Source organism: Phasianus colchicus, chromosome 31 (assembly GCF_987193195.1).
Source record: "Phasianus colchicus chromosome 31, bPhaCol1.hap1.1, whole genome shotgun sequence".
NCBI lineage: Eukaryota > Metazoa > Chordata > Aves > Galliformes > Phasianidae > Phasianus > Phasianus colchicus.
In genome coordinates this window covers 356233-372376 of record NC_143466.1, presented here as the reverse complement: position 1 = coordinate 372376, position 16144 = coordinate 356233, and the positions used below count along the sequence as shown (strand labels likewise).

General features: G+C 52.7%; 2 protein-coding genes and 1 long non-coding RNA gene across 9 annotated transcripts in view; 1 reads left to right on the top strand and 2 right to left on the bottom strand.

Annotated features, from left to right (window-relative positions):
• Positions 1-16144, bottom strand: part of LOC149914094 (uncharacterized) — a 155188-nt gene that overhangs the window by 40729 nt on the left and 98315 nt on the right. The gene's annotated exons all lie outside the window — the stretch shown is intronic.
• On the top strand, positions 189-10088 carry LOC149914099 (uncharacterized). 2 transcript variants are annotated; one of them, XR_016460643.1, is made up of 3 exons: positions 189-418; positions 1179-2752; positions 3590-4812. It is a non-coding gene; the product is annotated as an uncharacterized LOC149914099 (long non-coding RNA). The 2 variants fall into 2 exon arrangements; XR_016460644.1 differs by having other exon boundaries at positions 194-418; positions 1179-1256; positions 3590-10088.
• On the bottom strand, positions 10153-15420 carry LOC149914098 (zinc finger CCCH domain-containing protein 11A-like). The gene is made up of 6 exons (XM_090127670.1): positions 12606-15420; positions 12066-12128; positions 11728-11814; positions 11100-11438; positions 10717-10793; positions 10153-10595 (listed from the first exon to the last, which is right to left on the bottom strand). Exons 3-6 carry the CDS (start codon positions 11753-11755, stop codon positions 10539-10541), a joined length of 501 nt encoding a protein of 166 aa, XP_089983796.1. The 5' UTR covers positions 11756-11814; positions 12066-12128; positions 12606-15420; the 3' UTR covers positions 10153-10538.

The window sequence follows — 16144 nt, the reverse complement described above, 5'->3', positions numbered from 1 at the left end:
TCCCACCAATAGCGCAGCGTAACGCCGCACCGCCCCCGGGCTCTCATTGGGCAGGTGCCGGACCGTCCCAGCCCCGGGCTCTCATTGGTCAGGTGCCGGTCCGTCCCGCCCCCGGGCTCTCGTTGGGCACGTGCCGATCCGTTCCGCCCCCGGGCTCTCGTTGGTCAGCGGCAGCGGCGCCGGCTCCGATTGGCTGATGCGCGGCGCGCGGGAACGGCCGTTGGCAGCCGGCCTAGAGCTCTTCTCCCCTCAGGCGGCGGCGCTCCCGCAGCCCTGGCCGCCCCGCACCGCCGCTGCGCGCCGGAGCTGTCCGGGCAGCACCGAGACGGAACCGCGGCACGACGGGAGCGGTGCTGAGCACAGCAGAGCCGGAGCCGGGAGGGACGGAGAGCGGCGCCGGGACAGGGGAGGAAGCCTGGTGGGGTGAGGGGCTGGGAAGGCGGGGGGGGGATAGGGAGGCAGGCGGGGCTGCAGCGGCTGTGGTATCGGGGTACATGGGGCGATAGGGGTGGGTACAAAGGGATTTAGGGCAGCAGAGGGCTGTGAGGGGGAAACGGGGGGACACGGTGCTATAGGGAGCATTGGGGGCCGGGAGGGGCTGGCGAGAGCTACGGGGAGGGATATAGGGGGCTGGGGGAGGACCTAAGAAACTGTGGCTCTATGAGTGGCTGTAGGGGGAATGGAGGTGGGATAGAAGGGGATGTGGGGCTACAGGGAGCAGCGGGAGGGCTGTAGGCGTGGTATAGAGAAACAGGCATGACAGGGGTCTGTGGGTGGGATTGGGGGGGAAGTAGAGAGGTGTAAGGTTATAAAAGGCTGCAGAGAGACAATAGGGGGTTTGCGTGGGCACAGTGAAATAGAGGGTAATGTGGGGTGACACCGGGCACTAGACGGGAATGTGAGAGAGAAGACCCAGTTGGAGGCACAGATAGAGGCAAGCTGAGGGGGATAAAGAGGGAGAATCTCAACGGGGCGGGGAAAAAAAAAAAAACAAAAGGAAAAATGAGAATGAAAAGTAAGAAAAAAAAAAGATGGAAAAAGAAAAAAAAAATGGAAGTGCTGAAAACAGAAAAAAAGAGGCACAGAGGAGGAAAAAAAGTAAAAAGCAATCCATGTATATCAAGAGAAAGCAAGTAGGAAAGCTAACTGCAGCAGAGCAAAGGAAAGCAACCTTGCAGGAATGGAGGAGTGTGGGAAGAGCTGAGCCCCGGCCTGGCACAGGAGCTGCACGGCAGGAGAAGAAGCTGAGCCCAAAGGTAAGAGGAGCTCCTTGGGGCTTTTTGTGGGCTTGAAGCAAAGCTGAGAAGCCGTGCCCGGGAGGAGGTGTGGGTAGCTCCAGGCCACCTTGCTGTCTCCCCAGGAGATGCGGGCTGTGGGCTAGGCAGCGGGCAGGAGTGCTGGCCAGAAGCAAGCATCTGTGTGGAGAAAGGCAAAGGGCGGAGGAGGTTGAAGGGGAGCTACCGGGCATGGGCTTGCTCAGCAAGGGGAGCAGAAGCCTGAAGGGCACGAGAAGGGAATAGAGAAGGGCATGCAGAAGGAGAGAAGCTGCGAGCAGAGTTAAGAGGCACTTGTCAGAGCAGCAAGCAGAGCAGGCAAGTGTTGAGATTGGGAGTGAGTAGCAGGAAAAGGCAAGAGCACCAAGAAAAAGGAGGCGAGGGGCAAGCAGCTCAGGTAGGGAAAAGGAAGGGCATGCAGCTCAGGTAGGGAAGGGAGGGGCAAGCAGCTCAGGTAGGGAAAAGGAAGGGCATGCAGCTCAGGTAGGGAAAAGGAAGGGGACAGCAGCTAAGCTAGGAAAGTGAGTGGATAGCAGGTGAGGTAGGTAAGTGAGGGGACAACCAGTAAGGAAGCCAAGTGAGCAAACATCTGCTCAAGTACGTAGTGAGGGGCAAGGAGCTCAGCTAGGTAAGTTAGGGGGAAGCAGCTCAGGTAGGGAATGAGAGGGGCCAGCAGCTCAGCTGGGAAAGCGAGGGGCAAGCAGGTCAGCTAGGTAATTTTTGGAACAAGCAGCTCAGGTAGGTAAAGGAAGGGACAGCAGCTCAGGTAAGAAGAGCAGGCAAGGGAATGGTAGGATAGGGCAAGGGGGGAGGTGAGGGAGAAAAGAAAGAATGGGGAGGGTAAGGAGGGCTTAAAGGGGGTTTCAGGAGTACCTATGATTATAAAAAAAAAAAAAAGAAAAATGAAAAACAAGAAAAAAGGGTGAAAGAAAAAAGAGAAAGGGAAAAAAAAGAGTAATAAAGGAAAAAAATAAAACAGGAAAAAAGAAAAAAAAATGGAAAACAAAAAGAGAAAACCAAGATGAAAAAGAAAAAATGAAAATAGAAAAAAATGAGAAAAGAGAGAGAAAAATGAAATAAAAAAGAAAAGTGCAATGAAAAAAAAAAGAAAAAAGGAATAAAAAAAAAAGAAAAAAAGAGTGAAAATGAAAAAAGAAAACCAAGATGAAAATGAGAAAAAATAGATGAAAACAAAAAGAAAAGGAAAAGAGAAAAAAAAAAAAGAACAAGTGCAATGAAATGAAAAAAGAAACGAAAGCATAAAAAAAGAAGAAAAAGAAAAAAGCCCAAAAAGGTCAGAAAAAAAAGAAATGAGAAAAGAAGAAAAAAGCCAAGTAAACAGTCAAGAATAACAGCTGAGAAAAGACTGGATGGCCAAAATGTAGAGAAAGCAAAGCAGAGCACAGCAAGGGAAAGTAAGGCGAGAGTAGCAGCAAAAGGCAGGAGAATGAAGAAGGAGGGAGTGAAGAGCAGGAAAGGTGAGTTTGCCATAAGGCAAGGGGGAAGGGGAGGGGAAAGGGAGAAAAGGGGGGGTACGGGAGGGGAGGGGAAGGGAAGGAGGGGGGAGAGGAGAGAGGGGAGGGGAGGAAGGGAAAAATGGGAGGGCTGAGCCCCCGCCTGGCACAGGAGCTGCGCGGCAGGAGAAGAAGCTGAGCCCAAAGGTAAGAGGAGCTCCTTGGGGCTTTTTGTGGGCTTGAAGCAAAGCTGAGAAGTCGTGCCCGGGAGGAGGTGTGGGTAGGTCCAGGCCACCTTGCTGTCTCCCCAAGAGATGCGGGCTGTGGGCTAGGCAGCGGGCAGGAGTGCTGGCCAGAAGCAAGCATCTGTGTGGAGAAAGGCAAAGGGCGGAGGAGGTTGAAGGGGAGCTACCGGGCATGGGCTTGCTCAGCAAGGGGAGCAGAAGCCTGAAGGGCACGAGAAGGGAATAGAGAAGGGCATGCAGGAGAGAAGCTGCGAGCAGAGTTAAGAGGCACTTGTCAGAGCAGCAAGCAGAGCAGGCAAGTGTTGAGATTGGGAGTGAGTAGCAGGAAAAGGCAAGAGCACCAAGAAAAAGGAGGCGAGGGGCATGCAGCTCAGGTAGGGAAAAGGAAGGGCATGCAGCTCAGGTAGGGAAAAGGAAGGGCATGCAGCTCAGCTAGGGAAAAAGGAGGGCACAGCAGCTAAGCTGTGTGTTATGGGAAGTAATGTCAGTGATCTGAATGGCAGTAACCTGCTGTTCTGCATGGGGCTGTTGTGGAAGTTTACTGTTCAGACTTTCTTAGTGAGCTCTCCCTAGATTGTTTCTGTCCTATTTCTACACTTGCTTTGTTTTTTTCCAGTCCTCTATAATGAACAGTCCTGTGGCAACGATGCGGAATCTGCACCTGAAGGACTGAGAGGAAGAACATCAGAAGGCAGCAGCTGCAGTGTGTGGTGTTACAGGGCAGTGCTGCGAGTGCCGCCCAACTTGGCACTCCATGTCTTATCTGGTTGTACTCAATCAATAAATGATCACAATTACGGACTCAAAAAGAATAAGGCTGTCTTTTTCACCTTAGAGGAAAAAGGGGGCGATGGCAAGGAATGAGAGGCAGGTGAGGTCAGCTGTACAAAATCCCAACACAGATGGATAAGCTGCTTCATTAACAAGTCCAGCTTTTTCTGCGGCGGTGACCAGCATCTGTGCTGTTGTTTATCTGCAGTCAGGAATGTCATATTGCCTCTTTTTTCAACCCCCATTTACTCTTTCACAAAAGAGTATCAACTTTTGATACTGGTTCTGCAAACTGGGGAAGAGTAGCTTACAGAATGCCAACTGCTGCAGGGGACAGGTTGGAAGACAGCTGCTCCACCCGCCCATCTGCCACGGCAGCTCCTTGCTGGATGTGCCTGTGATAACTGCTTAGCTCCTGCCAGCAATCCCCTCACAATGGGGAGGAGAGCAGCACTTGCACAGTTGGTTTTACAAGCACTAAACAAGCACAACTAAAGCGCTCAAGGGAGACTGTCTTCAAGCACAGTCACAGAATGTCTGTTATACTGAAGACTAAAGGATATCACTTCCAATTGGCATCAGGGAGAAGACACAGAATAGGAGAATCACAGAATTGCCAGGGTTGGAAGGGACCTCAAGGATCATGAATCTCCAACCCCCCTGCTACATGCAGGGCCACCAACCTCCACATTTCACACTAGACCAGGCTGCCCAGGTTCCCATCCAATCTGGCCTTGAACACCTCCAGGGATGGATGGGGCATCCACAATCTCTCTGGGCAGCTGTTCCAGCACCTGACCACTCTCTGTAAAGAACTTCCCCCTGACATCCACCCTAAATCTTCCCTCCCTCAACTTCAAACCATTTCCCCTCGTCCTGCAGTTTTCTACCCTTTCCAAGAGTTGACTTCCCTCCTGCTTGTAGGCTCCCTTTAGGTGCTGAAATGCTGCAATGAGGTCACCCTGCAGCCTTCTTTTCTCCAGGCTGAACAAGCCCAGCTCCCTCAGCCTGTCCTCATAAGGGAGGTGCTCCAGTCCCCTGATCATCTTTGTGGCCCTCCTCTGGATCCTCTCCAACAGCTCCCTGTCTTTCTTGTACTGGGGGCTCCAGACGTGGTCGCAGTACTGCAGATGGGGCCTCACAAGAGCGGAGTAGAGGGGGACAATCACCTCCCTGTCCCTGCTGGCCACCCCTCTTCTGATGGAGCCCAGGATTCCATTTGCTTTCCCACCTGCAAGGGCACGCTGCTGGCTCATGCTAAGCTTTTCATCTATCAGGACCCCCAGGTCCTTCTCCACGGGGCTGCTCTCAAGGACCGCTCCTTCCAGTCTGTATGGATGCCTGGGATTCCTCCGGCCCAAGTGCAAAACCTTGCACTGTGCTGTGTAGGACCTGATCAGGTTCACCCGGGTCCGCCTTTCCAACCTGTCGAGGTCCCTCCGAATGGCATCCCTTCCTTCAGCCGTGTCAACCGCACCGCTCAGCTTGGTGTTGTCAGCAAACTTGCTGAGGGTGCACTCGATTCCACCATCCATGTCGTTGATAAAGGTGCTAAAGAGCACCGGTCCCAAGACAGAGCCCTGGGGATGCCGCTCGTTACTGGCCTCACCTGGACATAGGGCCATTAATAACCACTCTTTGTCTGAGGCCTTACAACAAATTCCTTATCCATCGAGTGGTCCACCCATCAAATCCACATCCCTCCGGTTTGGAGATAAGGATGTGGTGGGGGACCGTGTCAAAGGCCGTGCTCAAGTCCGGGGAAATGACGTCGGTCACCCTCCCCTTGTCCACCGATACCGTCACTCCATCACAGAAGGCCACCAGATTGGTTAAGCATGACTTCCCCTGCTGAAGCCGTGCTGGCTGTCTCGGATCACACGCTCACTCCTCATGTGATCAAGCATGTCATCCAGGAGGATCTGTCCCATCATCTTCCCAGGCACAGAGGTGAGACTCACCGGCCTGTAGTTCCCGTGTCCTCCTTGCTCCCTTTCTTGCCAACGGTGACGTGACCCTTCCTCCAGGCATCCGGGACCTCACCTGACAGCCACGACTTCTCAAATATGATGGAGAGCGGCTCGGCAGCCAGCTTCTTCAGAGCCCTGAGATGCACGCCATCCTGCCCATAGACTTGTACACGTTCAGTCTCACATCTCACCATCTATCTGCTCCATAGACTTGCACACGTTCAATCTCATCAGGCAGTCTCTCTGCTCTGCCCTCACAGCAGGGGGTATTTACCACCCCGGTCCCCACCTGGAGGTTTATGGATGCAGGGCTCAGGGACGTGACAAACACTGGAATCCTGGCTGCCAGTGAAGACCGAGGCACAGAACTCATTCTGTACCTCAGCCTTCTCTCCATCTGTTGCAGGCAGTTCTCCTTTTACATTTACAAAGGAGGCACACTTGCTTTGACCTGTCTCTTCTGGCCAATGCACGTGTAGAAAGTCTTCCTGTTGTTTTTCACGTCCCTCTCCAAGTTCAGTTCTGCGCCTTGTGTTTCCTGATCCCACGTCTGCAGGTCCAGACATCCCTGTATTCTTCCCAGGTGACACGGCCTGTTAGCCCTGTATTGCTCCAGGTGACACGGCCTGTTTGTTAGCCCTGTATTGCTCCAGGTGACACGGCCTGTTAGCAGAGCTTGTTGCTCCTTGCTTTGCCCCCAGCTGCCCAGCAGGTCTGCGGCGAGCCGATGGGCTTCCTGCGTCCTCTGCTTTCTATTCAGAGGGACGGAGAGCTCTTGTGCTCTCAGAAGGGAAGGCAGCCTTGAAGAGCAGCCAGCTTTGCTCACCATCTTTGTTTTTACAGACAGATCCCCAGAGATCTGGGCCATCAGCCCGTGAAAGCTTAAAGCTCGCCGTCCCAAAGCTCAGGTCCTGCCCCACTCCTTGCCATGCCCACATCCCTCGGATCACCAACCCCACAAGCCGTGCTCACTGCAGCCAGGCTGCCCCAACCTGAACGCCTTTCACTCATCATCTCCTCCGCACTGCTGAGCAGCAGATCCAGCCACGCTTCACCTCTGGTCGGTCTGCCCAACGCCCGGAGCACAAAGTGACCATGGCTGCATTCCAGGAGCCTCCTGGAGCTCCTGGAGCTGGCCGTCTGTCCTTCCAGCAGATCTCCAATGGCTGCAGTCCTATTTTTGTAAAGATAACTGGTATTTCTGGGAGGAAATGTCCTATTTTTGGGAGAAAATGTCATACTGAGGACTGTAATGTCATATTGTTTGGAGAAAACATGAGGTATTTCTAAGAAAACTGTGACTCCCTGGAGAAAGTATCACATTATGGGGAAGGGGGGGTATTGTAATGTTGTATTTTTTGGAGGAAACGTGAAGTATTTCTAAGGAAACTGATATTTCTGGGAGGAAATATCATAATTTTGGAAGAAAATTTCATATATCTCTGATAAAGCTGGCATTCTGGGAGAAAATATCATGGATTTTGGAGAATGCTTGTATTTCCGGGAGAAAATATCGCATTTTTGGAACAAATTGTCATATTTAGGATTGAAAAGTGATCTTTCCGGAAGAAAACATCGTGTATTTGGGAGAACACTGATATTTGTGGGTTATAACGTTGTTTTTCGGCACTAGTGACACGAGAGGAGAGGCCGAAGCCCAGCTCACTACAAGCTCCCTTCAGGTAGTTCTAGAGAGCAGTAAGGTCTTCCTGAGCCTCCTCTTCTCCAACTGAACAACCCCAGCTCCTTCAGCCGCTCCTCGTGAGCTCTGTGCTCCAGACCCCTCGCCAGCCTTGGCGCCCTTCTTTGAACCCGCTCCAGGGCCTCGATGTCTTTCTGGCAGTGAGGGGCCCAAAAGTGGACACAGCACTCGAGGTGCGGCCTCACCAGAGCTGAGGACAGGGGGACAATCACTGCCCTGTTCCTGCTGGCCACACCGTTCCCGATGCAGGCCAGGATGCCATTGGCCTTCTTGGCCACCCGGGCACACTGCTGGCTCATTTCAGCCCAGCATCCATCAACACCCCCAGGTCCACTTCCTCTACGCATCTTCCAGCCGCTCCGCCCCCAGCCTGTAGCGTCGCCTGGGGTTGTTGCAGCCAAAGCGCAGGACCTGGCCTTTGGCCTTGTTGGAACTCATCCCATTGGCTTCAGCCCAGCTCTCCAGCCTGTCCAGATCCCTCTGTGGGGCCTCGGTACCCCCAGGCAGATCCACACTTCCAGCCAGCCTGGTGTCATCCGCAAACTTCCCGAGGGTGCACTCAGTGCCCTCAGCTCATCAAGAAAGATCTTGAGGAGGACAGGCCCCAGCACCGACCCCTGGGGAACAGCACTGTGACCCACAGATACCACTTTTCTCACAGATACGTGACATTTTCATCCGGGAACACTATTTTAGTCCCCTACACATGATCTCTTCCACCAAAAAACAAGGACATTTTCTCCCAGGTAGACCACTTTTCTCCTAACTATGTGACCGATTATCCGGGAAATACCCATTTTTTCCTAAAAATATGGCGTTTACTCCCAGAAATACCAGCTTTCTCACATACATGTGATCTTTTCCCCCCAAAACAAGACATTTTCTCCCAGAAATACCACTACGCTTAGAAATACCTCACGTTTCATCCCAAGAATACTACTTGACGCTCCTCAGGATCACACTTACTCCCAGAAAAATGGCAGTTTCTTCCAGATAGACCAGTTTTCTCCCAAATACATGACATTTTCTCCAAGATAGACCACTTTTCTCCCAAAGACGGGACATATTCCCCCAGAAATACCAGCTTCGTCTTAAAAATACGGCCTTTTTTCCCAAAATACCAGCTTTCTCACAAACACCTGTCATTTTCCAACCAAGGATGCTACTATCTCCCAGAAACAGCAGTTTTCTGAGAAATACCTGACATTTTCTCTCAAAAGTACCACTTGACACTCCTCAAGAGGACATTTTCTCCCATATTTACCGTATTTTCTCCCCAAAGGACCAGTCGTCACACCAAAAATACCACAGTTGCTCTCGAATAGAAGACATTCTCTCCCACCATTTCCGAGTTCTCTCCCTCAAGTATGTCATTTTCTCCCAGAAATACCACATTTCAGTGGTAAATTTCACCTTCTCTTCCAAAAAGAGGATATTTTCTCCCAGAAATACCCCTTCTCTTAGAACTACCACACGTTTTCTCCCAAAAATACTGGATGACAAAACCAAATGGGACACTTGCAACCAAGAAGAGGACTGGCACAACTGCAGAGCGGTGCCATCCTCATTGAAGAGGTGACGAGGAGTGTACAGGGAGGGGAGCTGGGGACAGTCGGGGGACATGTGGGGTCTGCTGTGGGTGTGACATGGGGTCGGTGGTGTCACCATTGTTGGTTCTTCCCTTCACTGGATGCCACTGGGAGTCGTTGAGTGTCACTGTCTTCAGGTGACACCGTGACACAGGGTGACCTCGATGTGGAACAGCCGTGACGCAGTGTCCCCATCCCTGGCTGTCACTGTTGTTACCGTCATCTGGTGTCACCGTCACTTGTGTGCCACCATCTATCGGGTGACACCATTCCCTGTACTCTGACCACCGCATAGGGCCAGGCACAGGCAGCTCTGCGTTGTCACCATGCTGTCACTGAGCCTCTCACTGTTCTTTGTCACCCCTCCAGGCCCACCTAGAGCTGGACCTGGTGACACTGGAGTCCTCTGGCGCTGTCACCATCGTCTGACATGAGGATGTGGACACGCACGGTGGTGAACTCTGTGCCACCACCAGAGGGGACTGTGTGACACCAGCGTGGCACAGCTGTGACGCGGTGTCATCGTCATCGGGTGTCGCGTTCGGCAGCCAGCATCGGGTGTCACCGTCATGCAGAGGGGACAAAAGGACCCCCTGGGGACGTTGAGCCGAAGCTGGGGACACTGTAACCAGCTGGAGGACTTCCTGGAGAAGTGGGGACACAGCATCGTGCTGTCACACCACCAAAGTTGGGGACACCTTCATGGCACCCTGGTGGTGTCACGTACTGGAGATGGGGACACCCCCACAGTGTCACCCCCATGGACCACTTTGTTCCCATGGGTCGGGGGTTGACACCCCTCACTTTTGCAATTAAGGTTTATTTTTCGATAATGGGGGTTAGGGGATGTCCCCCCCCATGTCCCCATGTAAACTAAGCATGCACGCTGCAGTTTTCAGCCTAGGCTTTTAAGAGCAAAGCCAGAAAATTCCACACCGCTCAGTACAAAGCTGTGCGATGATGAGAGTGACTCAAGCTCTGCCCAAAGGATGAAAAGTAGCATCAAAACGGCTGAAGAGAGGGGGGACAATGAGGCAAGGTAGCACTGCAGAGAAGTCAGGAGAACACCTCTGCCTTCCGGGATCAGGCAGCTGGCGGAGCCTCTCTTCCCCCTGCAGGGAAGAGACGCCTGCAGGGTGAGGGGCACACGCTCACTTCTGCTCAGTGCTGCCCCGAGAAACTCAGACAGCTCGAGACAGCTGTTCTCTAACTCAGCGCGCCTGTGCTCAGGCCGTGCTACTCGCATTCTGTGCACGTGCTTTGCAGGCAGTGCGTTTATGGGCAGGGCCAAGGACTGGTGCATCCATTGCTTCTATAACCTGCAGCATCCCCTGATGGAGATGTGGGAGTTCTGACCCAGCGCCGCGAGTGGAATAACGAGGAGGTGGTGCAGCAGCTCACTGAGTGCCACTGGACAAATCAGGCCGTGCGCTCTTTGTGAATACAAAGCTCCAATTGTTTATTGATGGACTGCAACCAGAGTGCCAAGTTGGGCTGCTGCCACGAAGCCGCTGCCTTCTGATGCTCCTCCACTCAGTCCTTCAGCTGCAGCTTCTCCATCATCTCCACAAGGCTGTTCATTGTGGAGGACTGGAAAGAAAGAAAGCGAGCGTCAAAGTAGGACACCGCTTCCCCCAGCATTCTACAATCCCCTTCACGTATGACAGACAGAGAACAACAAGAGCCGTGTCTGTGCTCACCGAGGACTCACCTCTGCACGTGCAGCGGCAGCTCTCAGAGCAGCCTTCTTCATTTCTGCTCTCCTCTCTTTTTGTCGTTGTCGTCTTGCTATAGAGAAAGAGGAGAGAAATTCAGTTTGTCAACAGCAAAACCGCGGAAACATGGGTACATGAAAACAGGCTAGGAAGCCTCTCAGGGAAGGGTATTTCCAGTGGGACAAGCAGAAGGCCGTCATGGATTTCATGGGAAAAGAGAGGGTTACACTTTCTGGCACTTCCTTGCCATTGGACTCGGCAGCCTTCTACTCTTTTCCCCTCTCCGCAGAGAGAAGGAGAAAGCAAAGCAAATCCTAAGCAAACTCCATGCACCTGATAAGGGAAGCACCTCACCAGGGCAGCTGCAGCACCTTCCTACCTCTTCGCTTTGAGGTCCGGAACCGCTCAGTCGGCGCTGGGGCAGGCCCAGGGTGTGTTGCTGGAGCTGGCACACCGCCTCTGCTCTGATGTGGGCTCTGAGCCTTCTCCCCATCGCGCTCCACCTTCACTTGTTTCTTGGCAGGCCACAGCTCTGCTTTTTGCTCCTCTTCCTCCACTCCCTTGCGCTTTCTTGCAGCCATGGTCTTGGAGAGGGAGTGGTTGTCAACTGCAGGGGAAGGTCTTTCCCCTCTGCTGGGACCTGCTGTTCCAGGAAGCCCTCCTGGAGCCTGGAGAGGAGCTTTCGCGTACATCTTGCCGTTTGGCTCAGCACCTCTCCCTGTTCAAATCAAGCAAGGGGAAGCAGCAAGATTAAAAGAGAGTCACACACTGCCTTCGGTCTGCAAAATGGGCCACAATGCTAGGAACTCTCGAGTGTTCACAGCAATGGACCTTGGGATCTTGGCTGAACTGTGGGCCATTTCCAATTGGGACAGGAAAGGCAACTGTAATCCCCAGGGATTAAGATCTCAAGCAACACGCAACGACAGCAGTCCCAGGAAAGGACAGACAGAAAGCCTAACTAGAAAGACAGTGCACCAAACCCAGATGCTGCTGTGTGTCTGTACCTCTCTTGGGGGCTGTGCCACACTCCATGCTCCTCCCCTGGCTTCCTGCAAGGCTGCGCTTCACTGCAAGCCTGCTTGCATCAGCTTCTGTCAGAAAGGAAACAAGAAAGACATGAAGAGCATCTCTTTGGAGGAGCATTTTAGCACAGCCAACCACAAACTTCTGCTCCTCAAGCGTAGTTTCTTCAATTGGCCTTTCTGCTGCTACAACGCTGTGCCATTTCTGCAGTCAGCACAGATCTGCAGTGCCCCTTCTTTTCTCCTCCATCCCACACAGCCCTTCATGCAGCCCTATTTAGAGGCAGGTACCCACACCACAGCTCACAAGAGCTTCTTACCTGGGGAGGCTTTCCGTTTCCCCCCAAGCCCAGCACCATTCCATGGACGCGCAGGCTCCGTCCCTACAACAACAGATTGTGTGTTGATTTCACAGACACCAGGAGCAGCACTGTCCTGTTAGCCCACGTCCACCACAAAAACCAAAAGACACTCTTCTACAGCCAGAACAGAAACTGATCTTTAAACTGCAGTGCGCTTGCACAAAGCACTACTGCTCTCATTCCCGCTCAGGTGGCAGCAGAGGAACCCCAGTCTGCCTGACAGCTCTGCATGCTGCAGAGCAAAGCTGCGTCAGCACACAAAACGCTATCAGCTGCAAAAGTCGAGGCACGGATTTTTTGTCCCTACAGGGAATGCACTCAGCTCTGAGCACCACCACTTACACACACACTTCTGTCTCACTGCTGCCATCTGTTGCTGTCGGCCTCTCTAATGCTTCCACCATGGTTACCGGACACCCCTGCAGTGCTGCACCGCTCAGAAGTAATACTTAAAATGCATTCTTCCATACTTCATGACAGAGGACTGCAGAGACTCACTTTTGCGTGGTGCTAAGGATGGTCCGTCCCCATCGCGTCCCTCTGTGCGCTGCAAGGCACTGTTGGATCTCTGGCAGCCTGCTGGGTGCTGCTCCCTAGCACAGGGAACTGCGCCGCGCTGCTTCTGAGGACAGAAATAAAGGAAGGGCCATGGAAACGGCCACCCAACGTTTGCAAAGAGATGCAGCGTTCCAGATGGTGCCAGAGGTGGGTATCAGAGTGCTGAGACGTTAGTTATCACTAACGGAAACATTTGGGAGCGCATTCACAACATCTGCACGCGCTGCAATTTCTGGGCATATCCAGCTTTCTCATCGTTCAGGTGGAGAAGACGGGCGCTCTCAGACATCACTTCGGGGGGTTAAACCAACACACCTGCAAACACCAGCATTATTCCGAGGGAAACAGTGACTTCAGGTGCCACAGTTCAACCCATGCAAAATTACCGTACACAGCCTTAGCTCTTCACCACTATTTCTTCCCCACCCTTTACTACTGCAGGCAGCTAGAACTAACTTCTCAGCAGAAACCCAGGGCAGCTGGCAAACCATAACCAGGTGCAGCTGGCAGGAGGGCAGTGCCCGCTCTCTGCTCCCACCCTGCCCCAGCAGGTTAAGGAGCCTGGCAATGCTGTCCTGTTGCTGCAAGTGCACAACCCAGCCGCTTACTGAGCTAACAAAGGACCAGCAGGGCTCCCCCTGCTCCACCCCTTCCCCTCCAAAACCAGAGAAAGGAGAAACCCAAGCGAAAGAAACCCAGCCATACCTTTCCACGCGCAAAGCAGCGATGGCAACTGCGTCCGTCTCCCTGCTGAGACATGCTGGGGAACGTCTCAGGGGAAGCTCAAGTTCCCGGGGTCCTCTCCACAGGGACTGCCCGCACTGTTGGAAAGAGCTGGCTTCACTCTCTCTTCAAGTGCCTCGATCCCCAAAATCTCCTTTTGGAAAGGAAAAAGGAACCCTAAGGAAAGAACCTGCAAGTGAAAAACAGTGAGGAAGAAGCATTTTCCCAGCATTCTTCTGCTGTGCAGTTTAGACTCTCGGGCAGGGCAATGTCTCGAAACCAGCTGGTTACAAGGACTGTCCCCAAAATACACCCAGCTCCTGTACAGCTGCCATGATTTCTGACAGCAAGCGTTCTCCATCTCCTCAATAGTTACGCGCCTTGAAGCACATGGCTGGTGTTGCTGTCCTGAAGAAAACTCCCTCTGTCTCACTGCCAGCCGGGACGAGGGCTGATGCAGCGTGCCCACCCCAGCCCAGCTTTCCTGCTGAGACACCTCCCGGCAACCACCCAGCACCAAACCCAGCTCACCTGCTCGGCCTGCTCAGCCTGAGCTGTGCCCAGCTCACGCACACGCCGCAGCGGTGCTTCCGACGGGCTCTCGCAGGGTGATCTCTCAAGGAAAGCTCACAGCTCAGTCTCTGCGTGCAGCACACTCACCAGAGCACCAGCTCTGCTCACCGGCTGTGCCACAAACGCTCCCACCTCGGCGATGACTGTGACCTCAGCGAGTGCCCGCATCACTTCTGTGCTTCCATCATAAGCAAAGGGCGTGCTCACCTCCCAGATCCAAATTTTAGGAAACCAACACCACGGTCTCCCAACGGGTTTATTTAAGTAAAAGAACAGAGAAATTAAGATGACCCTCATGCAGCCAGTTCTTGCTCAGGTGCTGCACAATCGGACCAAGGAGATGTTACCCCCAGGCTGCCTCCAGCTTGGAGGATTTGAGCTCCCAAGCAACCAGCAAGCATTTGGACGTGCCCTCCCCCTGCTTTTTACAAGGACAGACGAGTCCTTCTTGGGATGCCAGCTATTCTGCAAAGGCGGAATAGCTCTGTTCTTGGGCCGCAGCTCCTTGGCCACGCGCTTCTCAAATACTGGGGCTGCATTACCTCCTGGGCATCCACACGTGCTCCGACTCTCCCGCAGGGTTTCTGGCTTCCTGCTGGGGAGCTTCTCATCTTCTGCAATATCATTCCTGCCTCCTCTGGTACCATCCTGGGAGATGCTGCAGAGCTCATGAGCCTGAACTACCTTCCTCCCATCAGCAGCTGCTCTTGCTTTAAAGAAGTGCCAGCACCTACGAATCAGCTTGGAGAAAGTAATTCTGGGGACCCAGAGACACTGCAAGTTTCAATGCAGCTCCCACAAGAACGCTGCTGTTAAATCCGTAGAATCATAGAATGGATCAGGTTGGAAAAGACCCGAAAGATCATCGAGTCCAACCACAACCTGACCATACTCCCCTAACTCTAACAACCCACCACTCAATCATGTCCCTGAGCACCACATCCAGAGCTCTTTAAACACGTTCAGGGACAGCCAGGACACATCCCCAATTAGCCAGGACTGCTGAAGGATGATGGAGAGCGGCTTGGCAGCCACGTCTGCCAACCCCCTCAGCACCCCAAGGTTCAATCCATCCGGCCCCATGGCTTTCAAAGCAGGTTTTGTTTCTTTAATTATTGTCTCCCATTCTATCTTTTCTTTTAGAAAGGAATCTAAAAGATGAAAAGTAAGAAAGTACTAAACAAAATGAATCAAAAGAAATGAAAAAAGGAAAGAAAGGGGAAGAGATGAAAAGAGACGGAAAGAAAAGGGGAGAGGGAAAGAAAAGGGGAGAGGGAAAGAAAAGGGGAGAGGGAAAGAAAAGGGGAGAGGGAAAGAAAAGGGGAGAGGGAAAGAAAAGGGGAGAGGGAAAGAAAAGGGGAGAGGGAAAGAAAAGGGGAGAGGGAAAGAAAAGGGGAGAGGGAAAGAAAAGGGGAGAGGGAAAGAAAAGGGGAGAGGGAAAGAAAAGGGGAGAGGGAAAGAAAAGGGGAGAGGGAAAGAAAAGGGGAGAGGGAAAGAAAAGGGGAGAGGGAAAGAAAAGGGGAGAGGGAAAGAAAAGGGGAGAGGGAAAGAAAAGATGGAAAACAGAAAACAAAATGAAAAAAGGAAAAAAAGGAAAGGAAGGGAAGAAAAGAAGAAAAAGGAAAGGAGAAAAAACTCCTTCCATCACCACTGCTACCACAAGCACTAAACCATATCCTGTAACTCCTAATCCAGATGCCTCTTGAACACTGCCAGGGACGGCGACTCCACCACCTTCCTGGGCAGCCATTCCAGTGCCTGGCTGCTCTCTGAGAGAACAAGTTCTTCCTTATGTCTAACCTAAACCTCCTCTGGTACAACTTATGGCCATTTCCTCGGGTCCTGTTTGTTGCCTGGGAGACGAGGCCAAACCCCTCCTCATCACAGCCTCCATTCAGGAAGTTGTAGATTGCAATGAGGTCTCCTCTGAGCCTCCTCTTCTCCAGACTGAACAACCCCAACTCCTTCAGCCGCTCCTCGTAAGGCCTGTGTTCCAGACCCCATACCAGCTTTGTTGCCCTTCTCTGGACACGTTCCAGGGCCTCAATGTCTTTTTTTGTAGTGAGCGGCCCAAAACTGAACACAGTGCTCAATGCGTGGCCTCACCAGGGCTGAGTACAGGGGGATGATTCCCTCCCTGCTCCTGCTGGCCACGCTATTTCTAATGCAAGATGCTGTTGGCC

Coding starts and splice junctions, on each gene's coding strand:
- LOC149914098 (XM_090127670.1), bottom strand. CDS start 11,755: ATGGAGTGTGGCACAGCCCCCAAGAGAG. Junction 10,794..11,099: donor CCGGACCTCAAAGCGAAGAG/GTAGGAAGGTGC, acceptor CTTTCTCTATAG/CAAGACGACAACGACAAAAA. Junction 10,596..10,716: donor CTGCCGCTGCACGTGCAGAG/GTGAGTCCTCGG, acceptor CTTTCTTTCCAG/TCCTCCACAATGAACAGCCT.